Source organism: Cheilinus undulatus, linkage group 11, assembly GCF_018320785.1.
Source record: "Cheilinus undulatus linkage group 11, ASM1832078v1, whole genome shotgun sequence".
Lineage (NCBI taxonomy): Eukaryota > Metazoa > Chordata > Actinopteri > Labriformes > Labridae > Cheilinus > Cheilinus undulatus.
In genome coordinates this window covers 20,477,081-20,492,286 of record NC_054875.1, presented here as the reverse complement: position 1 = coordinate 20,492,286, position 15,206 = coordinate 20,477,081, and the positions used below count along the sequence as shown (strand labels likewise).

Genomic DNA, 15,206 nt, shown 5'->3' with positions numbered 1-15,206 from the left:
TGGGACCTCACAAACGACCGATACCTCCCCCACAGCCGACTCCCCATGTGCCTGTTTATTCATGCTGAGGTAAGCTGGAGGAATTCATTTGCTGTCAGCTCGTATTGAATTTGAGATTAGTTTTTATTTCAGCCCCCTAAACAGCTCCCTCTGCCTTCCACTAGTGCTTCGATGCTGAGTCTTGTGTTGTCTGAGAAGCTTTCGAAAACGGCAGCACATATCACCATCTGGCAGCAGGTGACAGAGAGGAGTGGGGGCGGACCATTATTATTATTTTTTTCTTCAAAAGCCCCCTTTCATAATGACCCCCATCGCTTTCCGGCAGCAACGTGCAGTCAACTTTCTATAGGACTCTGGATCAGTGCACTTGTGTGGTAGGGCACTTTTTCAATGTTGCTTTCCGTGGGCACGCTCACAGTTGGACCTACCATCAGATTCTGACCCTCTGCTTTTAGTATGAATGCTTGGCTGTTTCTTTGGTGTTGAAGGAATAAAAAATTATACAGTGCTGTAAGAAAGTATTTACCCCCTCCTGATTTCTTTCTTTTTTTTTTTTTTTTTTTTGGCTTATTATTAACCCTGATCAGCAAACCAGTTTTAGTGCAAGACAAAGTCAGTTCTGTTTTTTAAGGATGGTTTCCTTTATTAAGGCAAAAAAGCCATTGAAACCTACATGGTCATTTGTGAAAAAGTAGTTGCCCCCTAAACCTAATATCTGGTTGTTCCACCAACAACTGCATGCAAGCATTTATTATAACAGGCAACAAATCTTTCACATCACTGTAGAGGAATGTTGGCCCACTCTTCTTTGCAGAATTGTTCTGATTAAGCCACATTGGAGGGCTTTCCTGCATGAATAACACAGCATCTCAATTGATTTAAGTCCAGACTTTGATTAGACTCCACTTAAGCCATTTGGAGGTGGACTTGATGATGTGTTTCTGATCATTGTCCTGCTGCATAACCCCAGTGCGCATGAGCTCGAGGTCAGGAATTGATGGCCGGATATTCACCCTCAGGATTTTCTGGTAGAGAGCAGAATGCATGGCTCCATCATTATCCAGGTCCTGAAGCAGCAAAGCAGCCCCAGACCATCACACTACCGCCCCCATGCTTGACTGTTGGTACGATGTTCTTTTTATGAAATGCTTTTTTAGTTTTCCACCAGATGACATGGGGTGCTCACCTTCCGGAAAGTTTAGCTTTTTCAGTCCTCTAATCAGGCCTGGGTATGACTAGTGAAATTGATCTCAGCTTTCCAAAATATGTGGTAGATCACAATTAATTCATGATTTTAACCAGGACCAGGTAGATTTGGATGCCATTTTTCCATTTATGTATTAAATCATCCTTAAAAAACTGCACTTTGTATTACTTTGGTTTTAGTATAGTTTTGTTTTTTTTAATTTGGTAAAATTATTTGATGAAGGGGCAAATAGTTTTTCACAGTACTGGATATCTTTCAGTGTTGATTTTAAATTTTACTACTCCAGCCAGGTGTATTTCCAGTTTATTTAAATGGTCTGCTTAGGTCAAAAACTATCCCACCGGTGTGAATCTATTCCTGGAAAATACGAGGGATCCCACTGAATTGGTACTGGTGTTGCGTGTAGCTCCTTTAATGTTTGATTACCAGAAAGCGTGCTTGAAAATTACTCCTCTCTGCCCTACCACATGTTACATTTATTCCTGCCAGGGCAACAGAGGAGTTTCAGAGAGTTTGCATCAGTTTGAACTGAGCCTCCAGGCGCTGCCCCCAGAGCTCAACCTCTTCTCATTATTCCAACATTACTCACTATTGTAATAACAGTTGCCATGGTGCTACCAAAGATCAGGTCAGTTAGCCTACGAGCTGCAACCATATACTATGTTGATTAATTTCCCATTAATGGAGTATTGAGTCAGGTTTGTGCCCTGCAGTCCACTTAAGGATTGATCAAAGAGTGCAACACAGATAGGTTATGCTAAAATGTTGTGACAGGCATGGCCCACATTGATAAGGATGCTTACTTGTGGGGTAATGCCAAGTGTTCAAGTCGTTGTTTGTGCTTTAGAGTAGCAACAGTAGGGCACTGGTGATAAGTGAGAGGTCAAACACATTACTTAGCACCATGAATCACTCACTGTGCTCATTTTCCTGCATTCTTCAGTAGTGTAATAAAGTAGTAGATGAGCCATAGCAGTGCATTGTTTGTCCACAGTTTTAATTCATAAATTTCCTGTTGCAAATGACATGCAAATACAACAAATCCATCTATCTATTAGAAAGGTCAAGTCATTCATAACGGTGCTCTGACTCAGTCCTAATAATGAAGTAAATGTTGAGAGAAAGAGCCATAAGACAGTTATATTGTCAAAAAAATATTTGTTTAAACAAAAAACACATGTAAGCCTTGATAGTAATAATAATATGAATATGTTTTGTTGCTATTTAACATCAGTGTACAAATAATGATGAGCAGTAAAAGCCAAATCACCTTGAGGCTATTTTTTATTTCTTAAATGGAAGACTCAAGTTCAAAAATACCGTGTGCAGAAAAAGTATGCATGATTTCCTGGATTCTATATATATATATATATATTTTTACACGATTTGTCTTTGAGTTTGATGCCTTTGAATTGCTGTCATCAAACATGCCAATTCATTACATAAGGGCTGGATTAAATTTTGGCAGTGCCAGTTTAAAAGCATTTCTCTTAATGATTCTAAATATGAATGTTGGTGACTTGATAACAGGAGTCATTCATCAACTTAAGAAGCAACTGTGATTCCTCTTATGTTTACCCCAGGCCTTATCATCCTTCCAAGTTTGTGTATAACAACTATGAGGATTAGTGTTTGAATATGGACTGTATAAGAAGTGTCTTCTGGTAATCAATCATCTCTCATTGCTGCTTGGAGGGACACGCTTCATCTAACAAAGATTATAATTAGGCACCCTTTCATTCTGTGTAACTTTCTGAGAGGTTTATCCTTGTGGAGAGGAACAATCAGCGTACAAGGTCCCTTGTCAAACAACTCCACCCTCTCAGAGAGTTATTTTGAGTCTTGAGGATAAACCTGTACTCCCATGGTGCCAGAGACATGAAAGAGATACCTGCCTCTCATACAAATTAGTTACCCTACCTGCAAAATCTTCCCACTTCGGTGCTATTACAAATATGCAAATGTATTCTGACAAATAAAAAATGGATTCTCCTTCCCTGGCAGAGAGAAATGTTTATTCCAATGAAGTGTTGACTGACTACCCCATGGGTCACTGTAACTGTGGGCTTTGCCAGAACAACATGCATTCACTATTGTACCTTTGTAATTAACAAGGGAACGTGTGTCACACTAGACCTGCTGCTGTCTTTGTTGTTTGTCCTTTTTTCGCTGTTCTTTCAAACACAGTGAATCAACATTGTTATTATATTACCTAGGGAGTTTAGAGTTTTCCTATTAATTAATTTGCTGTTAGATTGTGATTTTTTAAAAGTATTTCTTTCTTGCAGACCACAGTCACAAGAATAGCCAGTGTATGCTGTTGTAGGAAGTCAGTGTGGTTCGATCACAGCATTACCAAGACCAAAATATATGAAGACAAAGATAAAACCAAGATCTCGATGAATAAAGTCAGAGCCAGGATCAAGACATAAACAGGTAGAGTCCAAATCTCATCCAAAACATAAGAAGTTCCACATCCATAAAGCATTGGACACTTTGATAGATGTGGAACATGCAAGGTTGGCTTCATCGCAAACTGTTATAAGAAATTGGCACTTGAATATTATATGCACAATATGCATATTGTTTAGAGTGGAACATCTCTTGTGCATTTTTTTCTTAATTTAACTGCTGTTTGAAACTAATTTCAGGTTAAAGAAATATTGCACCTTCTGTGATTTTAAAATTGCAATAGGCCATATTGGGATTTAATCAAAATTTTCAATTAATTACTCAGCCTTAATAAAAAACATACCAACTCTTCAAATTAACCTGAGGGATCCACATTAAAGTCATTGTGTTTCAACAAATAATGAAAAATCCCAAAAAGCTTGCGGAAATTTATGGAAGAGCTGCATGAAAAACAAAACTTTTTTTTTTTTTCAACCATGACTTTAGCAGAATTTTTTTCCTGTCAACCCCCTTTTAAATTCTCCTTTTTGTTTGCTGATGTGAGAATGCAACAGGAAATATTCAGAAAAATAAAATTAGTGCAATTGGGTGGGGATGATGGCATTCACATCCCACACTGGTGACTGGAGGTATCTAAATAATTGATTCACATCAGAATCACAATCCTGAATTGATTAAAAATGTTCAAAAATCAATATTTTTAAACATGCTCTATTCCATCCTATGTGCATTAAACAGCTGACAGTAGAAATGGTAAGTAATATGGTCATAATGTATACCATAAATTACGCACAGTATTCTTTAATTACAATCATGATGATGGTGCTGTTTAAATAAGTTTAAATAAATGCTTTTAGATTTTGTGTCTGTTTCTGGTAGATGCTGCACTGCCTGTGTGTGAAGATGCTGTCACAGTGATGACAGAACTCCTGCTAATAATGTCAGGTTAATTTGTCAATATACTTGCGTGCCACGACATGGCACTTGCTACAAGACAGTGCTCTTGTCTTTTATAAAATCCACCAGTTCAACCTGCCCTGCTGATTGTCATGTGATGCACAGCAATGCAACCTTAAAAGTTTAATTCCTTCTTCTGGTGGTAATATTGTGATGGGAAATAATCTGAAGTTTACTGTTAATAACATGCTGCATGCATCTCAGAAGCAGCAACATCACACATGCCTGATGTACAGTATGTTAACCCTTTTTATGTGATATGTAGATTAAGTTAAACTGTATTTGTGGGTTATTTTAGGTGCTAAGTCTGTTGCCTAACTATAGGCTAACCTAACCATATGTAACAATGGCTGTCAGTGACCCACTGAATCTGAAAGTCTCATTAAGTTCAGTTTGCCAACCACTCAGCATTAACTTTGCCCCATAGGCAGGACCTCTTTAACTGAGTTGGTAACTTTAGACAAGGTGCAAAAGGGTAGGAAGAAGCCTTACCCAACTTGTATGCTACTGTATTGTATACATAGTGGCTAAATTCTATGTTTTAAGCATGTGTTGTTACTATGGTACCAGACAAACAGTCAGCTGGTTTACACACCTGCTTTTCTTTTTTACGGACAAGTGTATGAAATTAGTTTTCTTGCATTATCCCTCACTTCTATAACCTTGCAAAGCAGATGGATTCGCTCATGTCCGTGTTTCTCACTTGTGAATCCATCTTGCAAAGCTCCCGTCTGAACAGTTTGGGCCCGGTTAGAAAGTGACAGGACCAATCAGCGATGAGGGGCAGGTCAGTCGGGCGCGGTGGAGTTGTGACGTAAGCAAGCAGCAACAAGAAGCCGGTGCAATTATGGCAGAAGACATTAGCATGGACGCTGCTAAAGCGTAAGTTTTATCAGAACTTGATGACATTTCTTCGTCAAAAGAAGAACAAAAAACAGCATTGAGTTGTTTTCTTTTCAAAAACGACAAAAGTTGTCTACTGACATGTCTACAGTCGCTATGGTGTGCGTTATGCAGTCCTCTTTGGAGTTTACTCCTTGGTAGGGGCACAGCTTGGTAGCGTCTACACTACATGTTTTGTCGATCTGATTGGCCTGTAAAGATGTGACAGACAGAACGTTCATCAATTAAGTTTTTTTTTTTTTTTTGTCAAAGGCTCTGCCCTATCCCAAACACTGTGTATGAGTGGTTTACCAGATGGATGTGTGAAACAAAGCCATCTGGCGTGTCAGGTTATCACCTTTATTCATTTTAAAGAATTTTACAACGTAAGCACAAATAAATGTTGAAATTGAAATCAAATTGTGAGATGTTGAAAGATTCACATCTCTGGTTTATGGTGAAATCTTTATGCATACAATTAAGCTGCTTCATACTCTCTTTCCTAGTTAGTTTGTTCTTTATGTTCACTTCTCTGGCTTTGTTGACGATCCAGTTAAACTTCTCTCTGATATAAAGGCAAAAGGTGCCATTTCAGCATGCAACACTGTTGCTTAGCCTGATGCCCCTTATTGTCATTTTTACATTATGCCCTGCCTCCTGTGACCTCTCACACCTTCCTGTTCAACAGAGGAAGTCTCCTGCTGTGAGGTGCACATGTGAACAGGCAAGCCAGGAAAATATAAGGGGCAGTCTGTACTGAAATCTTCTGTTAAGGCTATGAATGCATCTTAGGGTGGGTTTCTGCTTCCAGTAACAGTACAAATTTTGGAAATGAGAACATGCACGTGCAATTTATAATAATCCAGCAGCGTGACCTCTACTAATCTGAGTCTGGGTTAAGAGCAAAAAACATGCAGCACTTTCAGAGATGCAACAGAGGCTTTTCAAAAGGCACTTTTGAGACCCTTGACATCTTGAGCACCAAAACAATAACACAGACAATGCAAAAATACCATAAAAGTACATTTTAAAGTAATCTGTAAGCAGCACTGGAGATTTTTGTATCTATGTGAACTTGCATTATAAATAATAATAGGTAATTTGGATACAATTTAAAGGAAAGACCGCTTTCATTTCACTTTCTCTGAACAAAATAAGTAAGTATTCTGCAAAAGCCTAATCATTTGTTTGAGTCTGTATTTCAGGAAGGAAACTTCTCCAAGTATTTTCACCCAACGGTGGAAATTACTGGCTTATTTTCTTTGACTGAATCACAAAGGGCACAATCTCGATGGCTCAAATGAGAGAGGGCCAATTTAAAATCAGACCAATTTACGCTCAGTAAATTGCTGTGGCATTTGATTTTAAATTTCTTATTGTATGAGATCCCAGGGAAAGAAGGTGAAAACTTTGGAGGGTTTAAATTAAATTGTACAGCAGCTGGGTGACAATGCACTGTTCTTTTGACAAGCCTGTACATTAAAATGTTTGCATTAAAGTTTTATGAAGGTTCCAGCTGATTATGCAGTACCTCAGGGATCTAGCAACTTTTTCAGCTATTTTGAAAATGTTGAAAATGCTCACAGGCACTGTTACATGGCTAACTGATCCATGCCAGACATTGATTTCATAGAGCTTCAGCCTCTTCTTGTGCAGCACTTTTTCCAGCTTGCTTTCCTTCCCTGTAAACCCGTGTTTTCTACTTTCAAGTAGAAAATGTGATAATTGGTTTAAGGCTCATCAGGATATCAGAGCTCATGCATTTTTGTTGGTTCTCCATCCAGGCAGTGGTGTCCTGCTGAGGCCTGTGTTCACCAAACAACCGGGCAGCGTGGTGTTTCCCCTTCAGCCTGGTGAGAATCGCAGAGAAGTGGTGTTCAGCTGTGAGGCCCAGGGACACCCACCACCCTTCTACAGGTAACACCTGAAGGCATGGCTTTGTGCACACTGTTTGTTTTTTGTCACAAAGGTGCAAGAAATATCCCAGAGCTTTCAAGTGCAACATTTGTCTTAAAACCCACGTGAGACTGATTTTGTTGCCTTGGGAAATCTGGGGATTCGTGGACCTTACGGCTCACTGCTTCTGACTGCCTGCAGAGCTTAGGTTTACTGTCAGTCATGGTAAATTTTTTGAATGATGACTTAATTTGCCTCAGTTGTTGTTCTTATTTTATGTTTTCATTGGTGCTTGGACATTGATCCCCTGTAGAATACACTATCAAGATTCTGTCATCAGTCTCTGACCGCTGAAAAGATCAAGAAAAAACATGCACCAAAAATCTCCTCCTCTTATGACAGAGATGGAGTGAAGAAGAAAAATTCCAGTGGTGTTTATTTCAAATACTAGACACGATCCTGCAGGAGTTGTCTAACCATATCTCAGCTTTAAGCCTGCTACAGTTTTATGTACAGCATCACTGCCCAAGGCTGCACAGACACCGCTACAGGGCATCTGATTTGGAGGTTATCACTACATGATAAACATCATTCAAACCACTTTATGTACTGAGGTGCAGGGAAACAGTTGCTAGCCCTCGTCCTTGTTTAGCACCCTGGCCCTGTGAGGTTGAGCGCTCCCTCGATGACTGTGTTAGAAACAAATTGACACCCAGTTCCACATCTGCTAAAATGATGACAAACGAAAACAAATGACAGTCGATGAGTTGCTTTAAAGTGCATCAAGCGCATAAGCTATTAATTCATAGTCTATCAAATTTGGGACTGCATGGCTGTTGTACTCCTGTCAGTGTAATTAAATGCAAATTGCAAAGTCAAGCATTTAATGCGTAATAGGTTGAAACGATCCCTCATAACATCAGCATATGTGGCCGTTAATGTAGCTTGAAGATCCTTGGTGTTATGCCTAATGGGCACAAATTGAAATGAATGCACAAGATGTTATCAGTTGGATCGGCTTGAATACTTATTAAGCAATCAGTTGCTATTTTACTGTCTGAAGTAGTCATACTTTTTAAAATAAAAATCAGTCTAGGAGTTCAAATCTGCAAGTTCTGTTTACCCCTCTGAGCTCAAGTTCTGAGAGCGTGCCCAGTTCCATATCAAATCAAATTTTGCTCTAATTAGCTCTTTAATTACAGCAAGTGCCACCAACTGTGGTAGTTGATAAAGCACATTAAGATGTGATTTTCGGATTGATAACAAGCTGTTGGGATATCATACTTTCATCCCCCTGTATTATGGAGCCTCATATTCACATGGACACATCCCTGCGGTGTTAGTGCAGTCAGCATACATCACATTGCTGTAACCCCTGTTGTAATTTACTTTCTTTTTTTGACCTAAGGTCACTCATGCCAGCTTTGAAAACTAGTTTTCAAGCATTTTCGGTCTTTTTGAGGTGCCGCAGCATGACACCATATGCTGAGTGACTCTTCACTGCTGAGTATGGAGGCAGATCTATTTCAGGGGTGCCAAGGACAAATTAATTTGTCTAAGACTACCCAATGACCGCTGCCACATAAAGCCTTCTCTCTGAGTTGTCACCATGGCCTCCTGATTTGTCTCATCTGGAGCTCTTGGACCTGTTCCAGCTGGAAAACCCAAATCACTAAATCAATCTAATCAGCCAATCTGCCGTTGAGCACCGCTCCGTTGCATGTGTCCCCCATTCCGTCTTTCTTCAGCCCTGCCTCTCAATGTGTCTAAATCCTTACCTCTGAAAAAGGGAGAAATTCAGCAATACAAAAAAAGAGAGCAGCAGAATTTAATCAAGACCAAGGAGCTAACATTCAACCTAATTGTGCAGTTTCTCTGCGATGAAAAGCTCTCACTAGAAAGTCTCCTTTTGCAAGTGTCACTTTTCTTGTTAGTCTGTGTTTACCCTCTTCCCTTTCTCATTTTCTTTCCCTTTGACTGTAATTTGGTTTGAGAATGAAAGTGCCATTTGCACACTAACTATGCCTCAGTATAATGTGGACAGTTATAGCAACCTATTTTACTGATGAAATGTGTCTTTGTACATTCAAAAACTTTCTAAATGGAAAGAAAGCCTTGTGTTAGATTGTGCTAGATTATGGTGAAATGGTATCATTGCTTTCATTAAATCAGAAGTTTTTCTTTGACCAGAAGTTGTAATGTGGAAAACATCAAGTCCTGTGAATGCAGTTACACAAACATCTTTTGAGTTAAAGGATTATTATGAGAGTTTATGCTTTCTTGCAAATACTCTTTCTGGAAGTACTCAAAATAAGAGGTTTGATTAAAAAAAACACACACATTATTGTGTGATTTGCATGTTGCTATTTTGTTTTTGCAGTCCTAATGTTTGGCCAATAATCTTCCAATAATCACCATGATTGGAGGGGAGGATTTAGATTTCTGATGAAACAGACTGAAAAGAAAAAGGAGAGGAAAGAAAAAGGACATGTCAAAGTAATGTGGAGCTTTTGATTTGTTAGTAAGAGTTGTGTTTGAAATGAGAAAAGCCTTATTAAAACCGAACAGTCTTTTGAAATTACTTCTGCTGATTGCTTCTCATTTCAGTCATAATCATTTCAGTAGCGCTGTAGCTCACTGATATTTCTGTGAATTTCTGCTTTATTCACGATAAGGGCTGTTTGGTCACAGTTTAGTCTGCTGGGTTGTCACTCTATTACATAAATTGGGCTTTGAGCCATATGGCAGAGTGTTTTTGCATCAGCAGCAGTCTGTATAAACAATTCACCAGAACTGATAATTAGATGCTGCATGTGGGCATGACAAGATATGGCACCTAAAAGGGTTTTATTTGTTGGTATCTTGTGCTTACTTTCACAGGTGGAAGCTCAATGACTCCTTCATCATTCCCAGGCCGGGGTCACGTTATTCTCTCATGGGGGGAAACTTACACATCAGCCATCTGAATAAAGAGGGAGATGTTGGCGTCTATCAGTGCCTGGCATCAAACTCTTTTGGCACTATTGTCAGCAGAGAGGCCAGCCTGCACATTGCATGTAAGTCTGTTTATGTTTAACAGTGAGTACACTTTCATGAGGAATTGTTAAAACCCTTCTGAGCAAAATAACAATTATAGAAAATTAAGGTTTTTATTGACTTGAGGTTCTTTGGGTATGTTATCTCATTCAAATGAGCTTAGTTCACCTTAACTCAACTTTAGCTCATTTAGCTCAGTTCTGTCTCTGTTTGGAAAGTGAAAGTTTCTTTAAACATCAGACTGAAAGTATAATGACCCAGTAGGATTCGCTGGAAATTGTTTGTTGTCAGACCTGATCTTCTCTAACAAACAAACAACCAGCGACAAGAGACTCTTATAGTAAGCTGCTGCTGTTTAAAGTTATTAATGAGAAAAGACAGATTAACTGGCCATGTTTCTTTACGCTATATTTCTCTCCTTTAACCCTGATCAAAGCTCTGGTGCTGCTGTTTACTCTGACTAGTGGCTCTAAGCTCCTCTCTCCTCTGTGATGATTGTGTGTTGGGCCTTGACAGACCCTGTGTAGTTGATGGTTTACAGCCTCCATCCATCACAGTTTATAAGAGCAGAGTGTGAGGCTTCTTTGATGGCAAGGTGAACTTGAGACCTCCACTGTTGATGGGCAGCTCATATCAAATGACAGCCCTGATATCTGTGAACAGATGGTGCAGCTAGATTGAATTCTGATGTCTGTTTCTGTGCCATAGCAGTTGCACAGATGATCCTTGGCGAGGAGAGCGCCAGAGGTATCCATCTACCCACCGTTTGGTGCTCTTTTGTCACAAAGCAGCATTAAATCTTCAGCATAAAGTGCAAATTGGTGCCCTGAGTGGCAAGAAAGCTGTTGATCATATTCACATTTCCTATCAATATTTCTCAGCCTGAGCTGAACTGTATATCATCGTGATTGGTCTCATCCATTGCTTGAGCCTGACCTGAGACCAGCTGCTTTTGTCAACGGATGAGGACAAGCATCAGTGCTGATGTGTCATACATCTTATTTATTGCTCTTGGTTTAACTTAATTAAGTGTGCTGTATGATTGAGTGGGCCTCAGGTCAAGGGAATAATTCATGGAGGAGCAGTCTGTTATGAAAGTCAGTATCGTGTCATTTGTAACAGACTCAGACTCAGAGTAGCTCAATATTCTCTTTCAAACACCAAGGGGCTGGCACCTCCCGTGGTCTTGTAATAACTCTGTGAAACAAAGACCAAGGTAAAGGCTATTAATAAAAAAATACAAGGATCTACACTGTGTGCAGCAGGTAATCTTATCAAGGCTGGCAGCCAAAGCACTGCTGCAGAAATCAAATGTAGATCAGTGATTACAGAATGTTAATTATTAAATCTAATTTATTATCTTCTCTAACAGTGTAATCTATATTTGGTAGATTCATTCACAGATATTCTTGCTTAGATGGCAACGGAGATCAATATCTTAGATTTGCACAGACTAATGATGATGTCCCACATCATCAAATTTGTATTGCATGAATGTGCTGTGCATACATAATGATAGCCTACATTTTTAATCCTCTGAAGGATGGGTGATATAACAGTGTCTGTTACCATCTGGCAGGGCTTAAACCTCTAAAAGTATAAAGGTCCGTGATCCTGTTGACAATACAGACTTAAATGTTTAAAAGGTTCTGCTGTCCTGCTGGGAATGCTGGAAAAATAATCTAGTTGGTTATCGAGCCAGATTGAGTTTCTAATCTCTGGTTATTTTTAGTGTAAGTGAAAGGATTTTCCCTGACGCAAGATGCAACATTTTACACAAGATTGCAGGGCCCGCAGTACAGGGTGCCTGTCCTGAAGAAGGAACATGCTACTGCCTTGATGATGTGCTGCTTATAGAGCCACTAGGGTAACACTGTGTTTAATGGAGGGTGAAATAGCTGTATTTATGAAAGCAATGCAGGATGCGACTCCCTTGTATCTTGGTGCTCATGATTTCTTCTATCAAATTCATTCTTGTAATTGCACATAATTTGCATTTCTTTCCTGGCAAGAGTAGAACCTAACCGCCTTATCTGAGTAATTACTTTGCAAGATTTCTATCTATTTTTTACTTCTCTCATTTCCATCAATTCTGTACTCTTTATTCATTGCTTTTGCTGCAGGTGAATATTAAGTCCTCTTTTTTTTCTGGAGAGCATCCAAGGAAGGGACAGTAACCTATCATCAATTATGTTATGCTAAGTGGCATCACAGTATCTTGGCGTCAGATCTTTTTTTAGGGCAGAAGGCAGCAGGCATTTTCTGAACGCAGCACCGCTCTACAGTGTTGTGATTGTCAGCGCTCGGTAAGAATTAGGAGCCTTTGATATTTATTATCGCTCCACAAACATCATGTGTCATTCACTGTTAGGGGTTCTCAGCATGATGCCTCTTTGAAAACAGAGGAGAGGAGAGGGGAAGACCTATTAAAATTATGAGAAAGCACAATTTTTCACCATGAACCTGAAATAGTTTTATGAACAAAGATCTACCAGCTGATATATAGTGTTGCACTTTTGGTGCCAAAATCGCTATTTAAGAAAGAAAAGTGTGATTAAAGTCGATGGGTAATTAAAAGCTGTTGTGGTATCATAAATGATTCATAGGAATGTTTAAAAAAGACATCATTAGGACACATGATAATAAAAGGAAATGTGTGGTCTAACAAAATTCATATTCTGGTGTTGCATCAGAGACAATAAAATAAAAGAGTCAGTCAGTGGGACTGTGTTTGCACAGACGTTGCTCAGGACAGGAAAACAAAAAGACATTCATGCTCTTCTGAAATAAAACACGTGCACTTAAATCACACAAACTCTATAACGTTGTTTTTGCCTTTCATTTAAAGTAGCAGGGGGTTACGTTGGGTAGGGATGGAAATCGAGAACTGGTTCCAGTTGAGAACTGGTTCCATTCAGTTCAATCAGTCGACATCATTTACATTGAATCTAAACAATTCCCTTATCAATGCCTTACTTCCACCTGCCTTAAAAAACACTGTTTCTTGAGAGGCAGTCAGTTTGAACAAGAACAGAGAAGTCGAGGAAGCAAGCATGACAGTATCAATAACAGGCTAAAGCGTTTGAAAGTGTGGCTTCATTCTTCAAAGAAATGTGCAACGTCTGTCAAACAGTGATTTCATGCAAGGCATGCATATTTTTGCACAAGAACTGTTAATATTGTAAGGTATTTCAAGTAATTTTATACGTCTAGAGATCTCGGATCCAGGTACTAGGATTACATTTATTTTAAGGTTTTATCTTTTAAAGAAAACAAGCAGTACTATTTTATTCTAATTCAAGTTAAGAGATTGAAGATTCAGAGAGTAATTAGTTTTATCTGAGACATTTCCAACATACTGCAATGAACTGCAGCAAGCTATCAGAACTGCAGGTGGCCTCAAGCCCAGACCCCCACTGACACTGACACTCATACTCCCCACCGTCACTACAAGTAACATTAACATAAAGTCAACACATCTGACTAAATACATCATGTTGGGGCAAATCTCTTTGAGAGTTATGTCTGCACACACATTGTTTCATTCAGTCTTGTTAAAATTTTGCACTTTTCTGCATAAGAATTTGCTGCACTTTCATTTCTAATGTGATTTTGTGGGCATTGTGTTATGTTTTTTTTTATTTTGCTTTTTTTCATAGTTGTATATCTGATTATTCGCTTTCATGAATATTTGGGGTCAAACTATGACTTTTTTTTTGAGAGAGAAAACGTTCCAAATGTTTTATGTACTATCTCGCAAAGGCTGATTTGTCTGTTTAGCTACAAAGAGAAATAATTTTTTAGTCTTGTTTTTTTTTTTTTTTTCTTTTTTTTTTTTATGTGGTGTCCATATGTTTAGCACAGGTAGGTTGAAGGTCTCCTCCAGGTTCTCCATATCACCTTGCTACACACACACAAATTTCGTATATTTCTTCCACTGTCCTTGGACATAGCATAATAACGGTTGATAATAATAAAGATTATTATGATTATTTGAAAAGCCTTTACAGGAAAGGATTACATGAATAGAAGGGAGACATAAAGGAAATCAAACATATAAATACATTTAAGGAAGAAGACACACAGAATGAAACCACAGTTTTTTTTATTTATACTCTTGAATTTCAGATTAAAATGCCTTTCATCCCTTGAAGTTCAGGAAAAAACGACATGGTTAAATACTAGATATGTGTATTAAAGTGACATTGGGGGATGAAGATGAAAAATATGAAAGTCATCCCATTAAAGATGGTTCCAAGCCTCTACCCATTTGCTGTTTGACTACAGCTGGGTGGGCGGTGACTATTTCACTGGCCACTAATCAACAGTCCCAGCTGACTCAACTTTGCAGCTCTGACAAAGACATGACTTTGGTTTGATATTAAGAAATGAAATGTAGCTTCGTCTTCGTCTTTGACTAACAGGCTTATGGCCTATTGTTTATTAATCACAATATTTATAGATTAAAGTGTTTATCAGCTCGTCTTTCTAACAAGGCTTCCCATAGTTAAACACCTTACATCTCAGATCAGATTCTGTAACATCTGGAAATGATATTCAGACTCTTATAGGACAAATAAACAAGGCTTTGCTGATTAAAATGTCTTAGAAATACTTGATAACAGAACAGTTTTAAATTGTCAGCCTGCATCTGAAACACAGAATCACCTTTCAGTGGAAGCAAATGATAGTATAGCTAGAGAACTTGCTGTAAAAGCTTTTTTGGAAACTTTCAAAACTCTTTATGCCTTCTGTCCGATGGTTAGGTGACAAATGTTACCACATCCCAAATAGCCCTCGAGCTGATACTCTAACA

General features: G+C 38.7%; 1 protein-coding gene across 3 annotated transcripts in view; it reads left to right on the top strand.

Annotated features, from left to right (window-relative positions):
• Positions 1 to 15,206, top strand: part of cntn3a.1 (contactin 3a, tandem duplicate 1) — a 156,994-nt gene that overhangs the window by 44,415 nt on the left and 97,373 nt on the right. For all 3 annotated transcript variants that reach the window (XM_041799351.1, XM_041799349.1, XM_041799350.1), the window contains exons 3-4: positions 7,243 to 7,375; positions 10,235 to 10,410. In XM_041799351.1, coding sequence (XP_041655285.1) covers positions 7,243 to 7,375; positions 10,235 to 10,410 — 309 coding nt within the window. The remainder of the gene's footprint in view (positions 1 to 7,242; positions 7,376 to 10,234; positions 10,411 to 15,206) is intronic.